The sequence below is a fragment of the Columba livia genome, chromosome 2 (genome assembly GCF_036013475.1).
Source record: "Columba livia isolate bColLiv1 breed racing homer chromosome 2, bColLiv1.pat.W.v2, whole genome shotgun sequence".
Lineage (NCBI taxonomy): Eukaryota > Metazoa > Chordata > Aves > Columbiformes > Columbidae > Columba > Columba livia.
In genome coordinates, this window is record NC_088603.1 from 126916868 (window position 1) to 126930366 (window position 13499).

General features: G+C 37.7%; 1 protein-coding gene across 5 annotated transcripts in view; it reads left to right on the forward strand.

Moving 5' to 3' along the window:
- Positions 1-13499, forward strand: part of PREX2 (phosphatidylinositol-3,4,5-trisphosphate dependent Rac exchange factor 2) — a 177790-nt gene that overhangs the window by 117302 nt on the left and 46989 nt on the right. For all 5 annotated transcript variants that reach the window (XM_065053725.1, XM_065053728.1, XM_065053726.1 and 2 more), the window contains 5 exons: positions 452-580; positions 5734-5775; positions 8403-8620; positions 11128-11230; positions 13316-13459. In XM_065053725.1, coding sequence (XP_064909797.1) covers positions 452-580; positions 5734-5775; positions 8403-8620; positions 11128-11230; positions 13316-13459 — 636 coding nt within the window. The remainder of the gene's footprint in view (positions 1-451; positions 581-5733; positions 5776-8402; positions 8621-11127; positions 11231-13315; positions 13460-13499) is intronic.

A 13499-nucleotide genomic window follows, 5' to 3' on the forward strand; every position in this document is an offset into this window, starting at 1 on the left:
TACCTGCCAGACTCACACAACAAAACCTTCAGTGGTATAATAAATGTTCAGTTAGACACAAGATATGAACAAGTCAGATATTTTATTCTTGATCTGCACCATCTTCATGAAGTGTACAAGGAGCACTTCAAGGTTAAACAATAAGTAATCTTGTTTTAAGTTTAATTTTTTTATTTAATTAATTTGGCCTCTAAAAATTCCAGGGTCCTGCTTACTCTATAGAGACAGGCACCTTCTATCTGACATACCTGTTTCACAAAGAATCGTGTCTGGGAATGCTGCTCTCTCTCTCTCCTTTGACTACATAGGGAGCTTAGAAGACTGTCACCCTAGCTTTAGAGTTAAATAATTTAACACCTCCTTGAGCTGTGAAAACATTTAGGAAGAAATAATGTCTTACTGTGGCTTTTTCAGGAGATTTAAGCAGAAAAATATTTTTGTCCTTGTTTAGAATTTCAGCAGGAAATGGAACCAAAGCTTAACTGTCCAAAGAGGCTACGACTCCACATCAAGCAAGACCCTTGGAACCTCCCCAGCAGCGTCCGGGGGCTTGCCCAGAATATCAGAAAATTTGTTGAAGGTTAGTAAGAACAACATGATCATAAATAAACGCTTTTTTAATGATAGAGAGCCTGGGGGAGGGAAGGGGAGGAAAGTTATAATTGCTTCACATTATTGCAAGGCAAGGTTTGCTGAACACCGTGTAGTCTATGCTTGAATTTCAGGACTTTGTTTGCTTAGTAACAAAGTTAGGTGAGTATATCTCGGCTGTCTCACATTCACCCTGCTGACTTCAGATACCAAAGAGAAAATCATCTCTTCTGACAAGTGAAAACAGATGAGCCATATGTTGCATGTGCAGCGTTATTTCAATTGCTGCTGAAGTCCAGTGGGCTTGACTGATCTGTCACAGAACTTTGTGGGACCAAAATGAGGCTGTCCTTGAAATTAACTCCCTTTTTTTCTACCAGCTTAAATGGAAAGATGAAGACTCTGCAGGACAGCTTTTCTCCTATGTCTTGCTCTTATCTGTCATTGATCTGAAATAATTATCCAATTAAAATCATGCTCCCTCTTCTGTTGTGAAGCCAAATGTCTTCTACTGCTTTTCACTTACTGACTCTATCACAAGTTCCCTAGTACTCTGCTCCTCTTCACCACCAAGTGACTGTGTGAGCTGCGGTTTTCTGCTCTGTTTCATGGCTCCATAAGAAAGTAACTGAGATTTTCTGTCCAGAAAATCTTGCGTATAGCTTGTGCTTTATTTCCCATGCTGTTTGATAGAGAAACAGAAATAATGAGCAAAATTATTTGTATGAAACTACTTGCACTAGGAATCTACATGGGAACAAAAACTTGTCAGATCAAGCTTTAAATGATTTGTGCTTGTGCTTAGCTTCTTTTATTTTGTTGGCCAATTTCCATGGTGTCTCATCAACTGCTGAATTTCAGATCACTGGAAAAGAACCTTGTGAATAGTTTTATTAAGATAAACCTCCAAAAACCAACTGGCCAAAGCAAACAAACTCCTCCTCCTCTGACTTCTGGTGTTTCTCATTTCAGATACAATCATTTTTCAGACCCTGGGTTAGAAAATTGTAAAAACAACCACAAAAATATCTCCTGGTTTTGGAGTCAGTCATAGTGGGTTGACTCTCCAATACTAAGAGTACATCTTCTAATTTATTGATGGCTGTCACTGAGTGAAAAATGAATAAATATTTTTTGGATCCTTTTTTCTACAGGTCTGTCTCCAGCCTAAATCAAATTATATTCAAGTATTAATCACATTTTCTTTCACAGTTCAAGAAGAATGAAAATGTGTCTTTAACAGTCCATTGCGCCTGTTCTGAAGCCAAGCCTAACAGACCATTTTCACACAACTTGTTTACCCATAAATAGAATTAATAGACTTAACTCATTTCAACATTGGCCCCATACCCTCAGTACTGAGCTGTTATTCAGCTAAATTTAGTTTTAAATCTACCACAAAATTTTGTGGGAGACTTCAGTAAGGTCCAAATGATTTACTGCCTCTCTGTGATATGAAACTGCTCTTTTTACAATGCTACACTAATGTAATGGTGACATTTATCAGAAGGAATTTCACTGTTTACAGAACAATAAAACTGTTGGCATTTTCTAGTATTTTAGAAATTAGGATTAAAAACGGTTTTCCCTGTTAATAAATTATAGTAACTAACTTTATTGCCGCTGTCATGCACACACTCTGCCTTACTTTCTTTCATCACTGTGTCTGAGAAGTTGTCTGCCCATTTTAAATATTCCTGGCTCTCCCTTTCCCTCTACGGCACCTGAGCTTTTGTCTGAGATTTCCAACAACTGGCTTTTGTGCCATCTTCATAAACAAATACATGAGTTTACATGTAAAATTATCATCTTAGGTTTTTTATTCACCATTACTCTTTACATTGTTCTATTCTCTTGTGTTTTTTTTTTTCTTTAATTTGATTCCTATTCCACCATCACCACCCCTCAAACTGGTATCACTAATACTTGTTCCTAAGAAGTATTCTGGAGACTCATGATCCACATCTTCATAATAACTTTGATTTGCCTGTGAAACTAAGGAGTTGGTATGATGTAAAGGATACCTGAAAGCCCAGGTTCTTGTGGCTTCCCTGGCACAAATAGCATGAAGGAGAAACAGGAAAATGGAAGTGAGTAATTGCTTTTCAAGCCTTAGTTTCCAAGGCATGTCTGGACAGGTATATGTGTTGAGCATATTCAGGGCAGAGATGTGCCCCTCAGGCAGTTTTGGGAGACTGCTGTGATTTAGACAGGCTTAAGCCTGTGTAAATTAAATGTGAGACACAACCAGCAGCGGATCTAACTGAAATCAGATGAACAAGCAGCAGGATTAAAAATGCTTTAGTGGCTAAATTTTCCCTTCATATCTTCATTTCTTTTTTTCACCTTTTAGTCTAGTCTTTATGTATTGTGTTCACGAATGGTCAGGATATGTAGAAGAAACACTAGTACTACCCTGAGCTATTTCTGGCTGAAAACCTAACATGGGGTACAGAGATTTAGCTCCCTGACTCCCTCTTACTCACTTGATTTAGAAAAAAACAAAACATGCCTCCTATTTTTACTGCTTAGTTGGGCGTATGAGAACAAATCGAACAAAGTTGTGGGATTTTAGGAGAATCTTCATGTTTGTTTAGGCAGTATTTTAATAACTGAGGAAAGCAGATCTATTTGTCTCTTCTAGCAGGTTCTAGAGGAAGTAGTCAAAGGGGACCACAGGCACAGCTTTGTTCGCCATAGCAAAACAATTCTTGTATTTAAAACCTGCTATCGTTATGAACATACTTAACCATTATTGGTGAATGCTAAAGGAATGAACAATGCTTTCAGTGAATGCATCTCCTTATTGAAAACCAACTCATTTTCATAAAAATATCACAGGCTATTGTAATTTTTTACTCATTGTTCTGTTGCATTGTGTTGTAGAATACAAGGTTGGAAGGGACCACATTGTATTAGATAGATGGATTAGTGCTTTAAAGCAAAAGGTGACATGGGAGCCCCACAAAAATGAGACGTAACTCCTGGATCTTAGGATTCTTACCTTTTTTAATAAGTATGAAGAAATGGGAAAACTTAGAATGCCTTGGGGATGATTGTTCTAGTCTGTCAGTTTACTTTTTATTAGTATGGGGATTGGGTGAACAATTTTTAGAAGCTGTGAAGGTTTGCAGAGATTAATAAAAAGAAGAAAAACAACAACAGCCAACCAACCAAAAAAAACCCCTAACAAACAAACACCCCGGAAAAAAAAACAGCAACCAGACCTTCTTTGACATTACCATGTCATTAGAGATAGAAAAGTTTTCTATGGTTGCAGTAAAAAGCAGCCCTAGAAGGCTAAGCAAGTTGATAGAATTGCAGAATTCTCTGAAATAGTACATGAATTCTAGGAGGGTTTATCTGGAGCTAAGTAACTAAAAAAGAGATTAAAGATATTTCTTGGAGTGACTGAACCCACTAAATTGTTAAACCAATAAAGAGAAGTTATCTTTGAAGATGGAGTGCTTGATTTTCGTGAAGGAGAGAGCAGTTATCAGGGCAGGAATTAACAGTCGTTGAATAGAGAATAATGTAGGTACAGGATTCTAGATGTATGTGAGATATGTAACATGAGAATCAGAAAGCACAAGAGGAAGAGCTGAGGGATGACTTAACTGGGAACCAGGAAAATCAACACGATGGATGGAAAGAAAGGGACCCTTCAGAAGGAAAGTAAAACCAAAGCCAGCCAGCATAACAACAGAAGGGTATAAAGAGAACAAAGAGGAGGAGGAATTCTTGTTGTTGCTTGTTCTTAAAGAAAAAAAAAAGTAAGGTTTTTGGTCAAAAGAAGAAATATTTTAGAGCAAGTCAGATTTCTAGTCAGCTAGTCCTATAACTGCATGAGGAAGTGCAGTTGTTTTGCTAGCATAATACTTTTAAGTTTAAACAGGAGATATTACACAATTAGAGAGTTCACATCTGTTATAATATAAATTACAAGTGAAGAGTGAAGGAGCCTTTCAGGCAAAGGTATAAAAAATGTATTTCAACTTAGATCATAAACCATGCGGTGCAAATCTCAGTCTTATTTCAAAAATATATTCAAATGTGAGAAACAAGATGAAAATCCAGCCTTTACTGGCAAAGGTTAGAATGGTAGAATAGCACAATTTAAAAAAAGAAAAAAAGTACAAAAGAATAAGAATAAAAGAAGCTGAAGGTATCTTGCATTACAAACCATATAATCTAAAGCAAAATCTCAAGGGAGTTATTCCCTTCCATATGCCATGTAGCAAGAAGGGGTGGAAACTTCCATAGCATTTGGAATTTGTTGGAAAGCAAATGGTTGACATCCGAGGTTCACTTATAACCCCAGGTAAGTCTCTACTTACACAAAGAACCTAAAAATACTCTCCTGCCTGTGGGTGTATTTTGAAACGCAGACTTACAGCAGTGAAGGAGAGTGGCGATGTCCTGTGTTTTTCCCATAAACAGGAAATAATTATTTATAGATACCTGAAATGCTTTTGAATTCAGAGATTCAACAAATCTCATAGCAAACAAGCTGCAAGGAGTCGCCTCAATATATCTAAATTCTTCAGATAAAAGCTGTATTTCCCTATATGGTATTTTCAGTTACTAAGCTACTTTCAGACTCCAAGATGTGAAGTTATTAATCTCTGCAAGTTTTTTTCCAGAAGACAGAAGGCTGAGGCAAAGACCTATCTTCAGGCAATTTTCAAGCAAAACCAGTAATTTTGAGTGTTTTGATGCTTGTATTTGAGATACCATGGGCATGCATTTCAGAAGCATAGGCACTGCCAGTTCTTTTTGCAGTGAGTGTACAGCACGGATGGAGATCAGCTTGAAATGTTTTCTTTTTTGAGCATAGTCACCTTGGGGGAAGATTCTGGCTTTTCATAGAGATATTCAAGTGTACACAGAATCCAGACTGTGCTGTTGTTACGGTCGACTCCAATGTTTGTTCTGTCATCCAAGTTGTATTCATATTTCAAACTATTTAAATTTCAAACCTGTTGGAAGTTGAGACTCATTACTGTTTTGTAGATATAAATCAGGATTGCCTGTACAATAAGTTGGAGTTAAGCTGGTATAAAATGAGAAACTGAAAATGCATTATTATGTTGGAAAAAAACTTTTAACCATGACTTTAATATATTTTCTTTTCTCTTTAAGAGGTGAAGGCACGAATACTCTTGGCACTTCTTGAGTACACAGGTAATTTTGCTTGTTTTGGGAGTGGGGGATTTGAATGTGGATGTTTTGAGGGTTTTTTTTGCTTTTGGACAGAGTACTGTGTTTAGAGAAAGGGGAAGAAAGTCAGATACAAAAACTTGGTAATCGACAACTTTACCCCAGTGTTTACAGTGAGGATTCCTGAAGAACACAGCTATTCCAAAGACATTTCTAACAAACATTGCACACTCTTTTTTTTAAATGCAAAATACCTTCTCTGGTCATTTACTTTGGATCTTGCCAGATGAAGTAACTACTAAATCACTGAGCTTCTCCCCAGTGCTTCTGCTATCTTTCTCTATTTGGGTTTTTGCCTATTTGCTATATTTTTTCTTTTAATTTCCACCTATTTCCAGACTTACCTTACTATTCTAACCCATGCCTTTCCTTTTGTCTGTTTTGAAGGATACCTTTTTAAAATTCTTCCTTTTTGGAAGGGGTCTGATTATTCTGTGTATTATTCAGTCATGACCCCATACAGCATACAGTTTCAGATACACAAAATAAATATGTGTGTCTGCGAAATGAATGTCAGTAAATTAGTATTTAGAAAACAATACTTATGGCAGAAGATTCTCTACAGTTTGTAGGTTCCTAAGTCTTCAGGTAAGCAGTCACATTTTGCTGTAAAAGCTCATTATTTTAGCCGTCTTGCAGCACTATATGAATGCGTTATTATGTCATGATTTTTAAATGACACATAACAGCTGTTTTATAAAGAGGAATAAAACATTTCTTTGTTAGATTTCTTCCAAATATTATAAAAGTTTTTAGCATTTGAGGAAATGCTTCAGGCTTGACTTTTCTGAAGCAGTTTTCCCTATTTACATGGTTTCATAAGTTTGTAAATTCTGCGGTTTATTTTGTATAAAAAAAATCTTTTTGTAAAAAGAGCCTTTAGTGCTCTTGCATGTGGTATCTGATGTTCAAGTAGTATTAAATGAGATCTGGAAATGAGGTGTTGGAGACACAAGAGGGCTGCTTCAGCAGCAGGCAGTGCAGAGGAAGGCACGGAGGGTCAGCTGCTGTTAGACAAACAGAGATAAACTTGAGCAAAGCGAGGAGAGGGAATGTGTGTTGGGCTCAAATCCCTGAGCGCTGCTGTCACATTGGAAGGTTTTTGACCATGCAGAAGCCAGGGGATTTTTGAAGCTGGGGATGGGTGGAGTTCTTAAAGATGAAGGTTCTGTCTGTACTGGAATCTGCACAGATTGAAAGGCTGGAGAGAGAGGCGAGGAGAGAGCTTAGTTTTAATAATTGAAACAAAAAGCAAGGAGTCGCAGTGCAGAAGTAGTGGGGATTAGACCATTTATGGAAAACATTCATGAGGTCCTGAGAGGCTGGCTAATGGAATGAAAATGACAGTAAAAGAGTGGTCACTGTTGTCAATGGTTGAGGAAAAGGTTGAAGAAGATCTCAGAAGGGAAACAGACAGAATGAAGTTACTTTGAGAAATACTTGGAGTCTTAAAAACCCATATTTTTAAAGTCAATATTAATTTTGTGACTACAGAATTATTTCTGCTTACTTATCTGGTCATCTAAAGTCTTGCCAGCTCCATAGAGAAAGGTGGGTAAAGAGCTAAGCCTCTTAGAGGCAGAGGAATCTAAAAGTGTGGACAAGACTGTAGGATTTGGAAAGACCTCAGTGTCACCTAATCTTCGTCTCTTGCTCTAAGAAAGATTAAGTCTACCTGTACCATTTGTGATTGATGTTTGTCTAACAGCTCATAATGATAAAAATATTTGAAGACCTTCAGAAAAGAGAAGAAGAAGGAAGCACTGAATATTTATCACCACACTTTTGTGCTTTACTGAGAATGTGTTTCCCTTTCTCACTTTTTTGACCTTTAGTTAATCTAATGCCTCTGCCCTTCAGACTAAATGGGTAGGTTAGCTAGTCCCTAATTTAAATCAACTGCTAATGGTTCTATAGACTTCTGCCTAGGGACCTGCCTTGGACTTCCCTGACACCATAAGTCTCTGCTCCTTCCTGGATATGTCATGCTGCTCTGTGCTCATTTAATAATTTTAATATTCATATATATATATATATAGTATTTGGATATATTGTGTTTTGGTAGCAACACTCCTATGTGCCTTGTCTGCAGTTCACAGTGGACAGTCTTCATCTAACCTACCCAGCTGGTAGCTGTGGAATTGACCAGGTACTGCAGTCATGTTAAGAGCTTCTGCCTGTCCTTGCTTTCCTGGGAAAGTAAATGCTTTTGTGCCCAGGTGGTTCTCACCTTGCAGCAAAGAGATCTGGCTCACATCCGTCACCTTGTAACATCAAAAGTACATAGAATTGATGGTATATACATTAAAATCTACAAGATAAACATGCATTGTTTATAAAGAACCACTTTAAATTCCAGATATTAAATACATTCCTATACCATTTTAGAATTGTAAAATAATATTTTAATGTGGAAAATGGCAGTGTTGCTGTTTACTGGGAATAACATTAGGCTGTAATCTTGTCATTTACTTTACATTAAAATGCCGTGGGTTTAAAACAAAGAAAAATATTCCAGCCCAGGTCCTTTGCTGTTTGTTAATCTCCTGCTCCGTTTTTGTTTTTCCTCTTTGGGCTTTTACCCATCACAGATAGTGAGATACAGCTGAGGCGAGACATGGTCTTCTGTCAGAGCCTGGTGGCCACGGTCTGCGCTTTTTCAGAGCAACTGATGGTGGCCTTAAATCAAATGTTTGACAACAACAAGGAATATGAAATGGAGACGCCGGAGGCCAGCAGAAGGTGGTTGGAACAGATTGCCAGCGCGGGTCTTCTCCTTCATTTCCAGTCCCTGCTCTCACCTAACCTGGTAAGACTCCTCGTGTGACATGCTTGGCCACAGCCCGTCTTTGTTCTCTGAATCAGAGGCACAGTTAAACAGTCTTAGTTATAAATGTGATCTTTTGTGCCCTTCGTGCTTAGCTTGTTACTTAATTAGTTGTTATTTGGAAAATTTGCCATTTAGATAATTACAGATATGGGAAGTGTTTGTTTGTGATATGGGAAGTGTTTGTGTGTGATATGGGAAATAGGTTTTCCACATAGACAGTATGATGTTTGTTTTGAGTTAGCAGATAGTGAGCTTATCCTTGACTCCCCATCCCTATCATAGCTGTTCCCTAGGAGTGCATGTTGTATTAGGTGATAACCACCACTTCAGTTTACAATAAGCAGCAATGCAAAATAAATAAAATACCTGGTATGGATTATTTTAGTAGCACCTCCCAGCCCCCAACAAACAAATAAAACCAACAACCCAATAGGTCTCTAGTGGCCGGGGGAGTAGACATGGTGGTCTGTTTTGCTCCTGTTGAAGGGCAAATCCTCATGGCCTGTCAGGATAATTGGAATTCTGCTGTTTCTTCATAAGACATGGCAAAGAGCCATGGCTTAGGAAACAATTTTAAAAAGAGACATGGCTTTGTAGTCCTGTAATCCCCTGTTATCCAAAGTGCTTCTTCAGCTATTTAAGCTGCTTCTCACACCAGGCTGGTTCCTGCTAACCTGAAGAACTGGGAAGCAGTCTGCTCCATGGCAGTCTTCTCAGCCTCTGGAGTTGCTCACTGAAAATAACTGATTATACATTACACTGTATGAAAGTCCACACAAATAACAGACAGTGTTCTAGTATAAAAGGTCATATTTTCTTGCCTCGTCTTTCTTGTTAGCAAATTGCTGACAAGTTGACCTGATAATCTCTTCTGCTTCTAAAGCTTAATAAAAATGAGGGTATTTCTAAATCACAATCATAAAGTATTAGTCTGTGGTATTGTTGGAGAGCGTTGACTTGAGCTCGTGTGGGACAGGGTACATCAGGATGAGGCGAGCAGCTTAGAAACAGATCAGGTGAGTGCTTGAGAGAAACAGGATGAATATGTGAAGACAGCATGGTAGGGGGAACTCAGGCTCGTGTCTTGAGTCTTGGATGCTTTTTAGCACCATCCAGCACCAACATGTCCTGGTGCTGGAGTCCTCAGAGTTCAAGAGTCAGTTCAGTTGCTGCCTGTCTTATGTATTTTCATGTGCACAAAATAACTGTTGTCTTTATAGCACCAAATACTTTTGTTTTTTTCTTTCAAGATTGTAGAGATTTCTTTTGTAGTGAAAATGCATTCTACTTAGCTATATTCACATGATCAGATACCAGCAGTATGCATTGTTGAATTGAAAATACATTCTCTTCTAACTGTTATTAAGTGAGGGAAAAGTATTTAAATGCAACTTTTTCAATACCATCTCAGCACTATTTTGCTTACAAATGATACGTGTTAGTTTAAACAAGGGTATTTGAAGGAAATTACTCTCATTATGGCCACAGCTCAGTAAAGAATGAGCAGTTGTGCAAAGATTTCCCATGTCACTGAATGGTTTTCAGACTGTTCTGCTGATAAAACTGCTTTGTCCCTAGGGACTTCATAAATTCAACCAGGAGACAAGGTATTTGTAGCATCTTTGTGTTTTTTCATAAATACAAGGGAGATTGGCCTTTCATTATAGATCAGGGAAATCACAGGGGGTTTTGTTAGTTTGTTTTTGTTTTGTTTTGTTTTTTTCCTTTCTATAATTCAGTAAGCTAAAGTTTATCCTCATTTTATAGGCAGCTAGTTTATTCTTTGAATTCCTACTGTTTCAGTTCTTAGAGGAGGTAAAAAGCATGCCTCAAATTTCCATTTGTCTCTTGCTAGCTTAAGGTGCTAGGGGGAGGGTTGTGTAAAGAATAGAATTACTTTAAGTGATTATTGATTTCTGCTATAATTGCTCTGCATGTTTAACTCAAGGTAATTATACTTGTAGATGACTATTTTCCTTTTTAAAGGGTCTGTAAAGTGTCCTGAGAAGTTAGTAATTTGCTTCCTGAAGCTTTTTTGGTAAATTATGCTGGATCTCTTCAGCTATCCCTTCAGCTCAGGAGTACACAGAGTGAACCATAGGTGCACATCAGAATATTGGTGTATCTACATACTTGATTTACATCTAGAGTTTTGCAGGTGAAGGTGCAAATCACCCTGAGCTCTGGACTCTTACATAAAGAATAACTGCAGTATTGTTAGATACTTTGAGAAGTAGTGGCAGCTATAAATTATCTAATAATTTACTATGTGAAATTATAACACTAATTTTAATCATCTTGGACTAGTAATAAAAGGGAAAGTGCTGATAGAAACATTATCTAGGAGTTAATTAGGTTATGCACTGCACCAGTGAAATGTTGTGCAACATTCTGAAGTTATTTTTATGTCGTGCTCTGGTATTATTTCTGGTAGGGAAAAAGTCTGTCTTAAATGACCGTTTCACTTTTTCTTTTGCCTTTTTTAGGCCGATGAGCAAGCCATGCTAGAGGATACGTTGGTTGCACTGTTTGACTTGGAGAAAGTTACTTTTTATTTCAGACAGTCAGAGCCAGAACCACTAGTCGCAAGTGAGTAATTATAATTAATATCTGGGGTTTACTGTTCGGAAACATTTTTTGTATTTGTACCATTTTTCTTTCCTAGAACGTTACCTCCCATGGGGATTATTATATGATTTGAGATGATGGAGAATTAGTAGATCTGTAGCTCTCCTAATATTCCTAGATTTCCTGAAATACAGCTACCATCAGTAACAATGCAGAATCATTATCTGGTGGTGTCAGTAACCCTGAGGGCAAAACTATTTGCTTAAGCGCGTTTTCCGTGGACTACATCAGGAAAGTCCCTGGAAGACTAGTTGTTATTGAAGAGTCATGTGTAAAATAAGCATGAAGGTCTTAATATGGAAATGCAGCTGAGATAACATGGAGAAACATAAAAATAATTTCATTTTATTGTCTTAAGGAAAAAGTAGATCTCAGAAGGGTTCCTTGAAAGGAGGCACAAAAACTGTTAGGATGGCTTTAAATTGTGCAAGAAACTTCCTCCAAGACCTGCGGGTGCAGACAATCAGGGTCCTGAACCCTCCCTCCCAGTGCTCGCCCAGCTCGCAGGAAGGGACTGTCTTCTCAGTCTGCTGTTTATACCCTTCTCTCCTTTTCAGCCGCTCCTTTATTAATATGTTTTCAGCCAGTAGAGGTTTTCCTGCAGTGAACTTTGTTTAGTGAGCAAAAAGTTCCCATTCTTTCATAAGTCTCATAAATCCCCTGGGAAGGGAGGAAAGCATGTCTGCTTCACATCAAGCTTTTCTAAAACAATTCCCTTGCCGGATCGAGACCACACATGAGAGAACTTCTGCAGTAACCAAACCCAGAAGACACAAAACTCCTCCACAAAGCTGCCTGTGCTCCAGACAATTCGGTAGCGCAGGGCTGGTAGTCAAGTAGGAATTAGCCTATATGAGACCATATTTATTTCTGTATAATTCAAATAAGGACCATGTTCAGAGTGTTTGTTTTAAAAAAAAGCCTTGCCAAGCCAGGTAACAACATGGAACTGCAGTTACAGGAGGGCCTGCTGATGGGGAGTTAACCTCGGGCCTATGTTATGAACTGTTTGTATTGCTGTATCTTCCAGCTGAGGTGTCTGTGCTAAAACAGAAATAACTGGAAAGTCTGTGTGTTCTAGGATTGTAATAAACTCTGTGTTTCCTGTTGGTTTAAGTGCTGCCACCAGGGTCATCCTGACTGTGGTTACAGAAGACAACTGGCAAATTTGGTTTTCCTTCCCTTTATGATTCTACAGAATCAATTTAAAAAAAAAAAAAAAGTCTTTTTCTTATTACCAAAAATACTGAAAAATGTTCCTTTGGAGTGTTTTACATCTAGGTACAAAATAATTTATGCACTTAGTGTCAAAACTACATATTAGTATATTAATGCAAATTACTAAATTTTATTGTTACTTCTTTACAACTTGGAGACTTATGTATCAAAACGATGCTTAAACAAGAAATACATACAAAGCTTAAATTGAATGAAACTGACTGCCTCTGAGAGATTCAGCTAAATAGAAAATTTTCATTGACTTTTGCTAATGGTCATTGCATGCTGATCATCCGGTATAATACACACAGAATATGTTATGGAATCACTGTAACTGAAAACCAATACTGCTAGTTGCCCTGAACTCTAAACCAATTGATGCATTGACTTTTGGCTTCTCAAAGTGTAATGAAATGTGCTCCTACTGTTTCATATCTTCTACCACAATATTTTTGTTTTCCTAGTTGAATCCTGATTTTTAATAATAGTTTAATGAATATGGTGTAGCTACTTTATATTTATTTGTGTTCTGTCACACACAAATTGGAGAAAAATCTGACCCTGTATCTCACACTGACATTTAACATCGTGCACCTGAGGGAGGCATGTGAAATATGGCTAAAGATGTCAGTGTCGCTGTTTCTCTACTTCCTGATAATGGATAGGCCAAAAGTGACCACAGCAACACCAAGTATAATGTAAAATACTGCATGTATTAGTTTTGTGTCTGCCATGATTTTTACCTAACAGTGTGAATTTTTGGTGCAAGAGCTTCTGGAAAAGGTGTAATTGCTTTTAATGAAATAGTAACACTGACTGTATTCTTAGATGTACCAATCACATACCAAGCAGAAGGAAGCCGGCAAACCCTGAAGGTTTACTTCTACCTTGACAGTTACCATTTTGAGCAGCTTCCTCAAAGGCTGAAGAATGGAGGGGGATTTAAAATCCACCCAGTACTTTTTTCACAAGGTAATTTGCATTTGAATTCCTCCCCCTGCCCGAAGTCTTT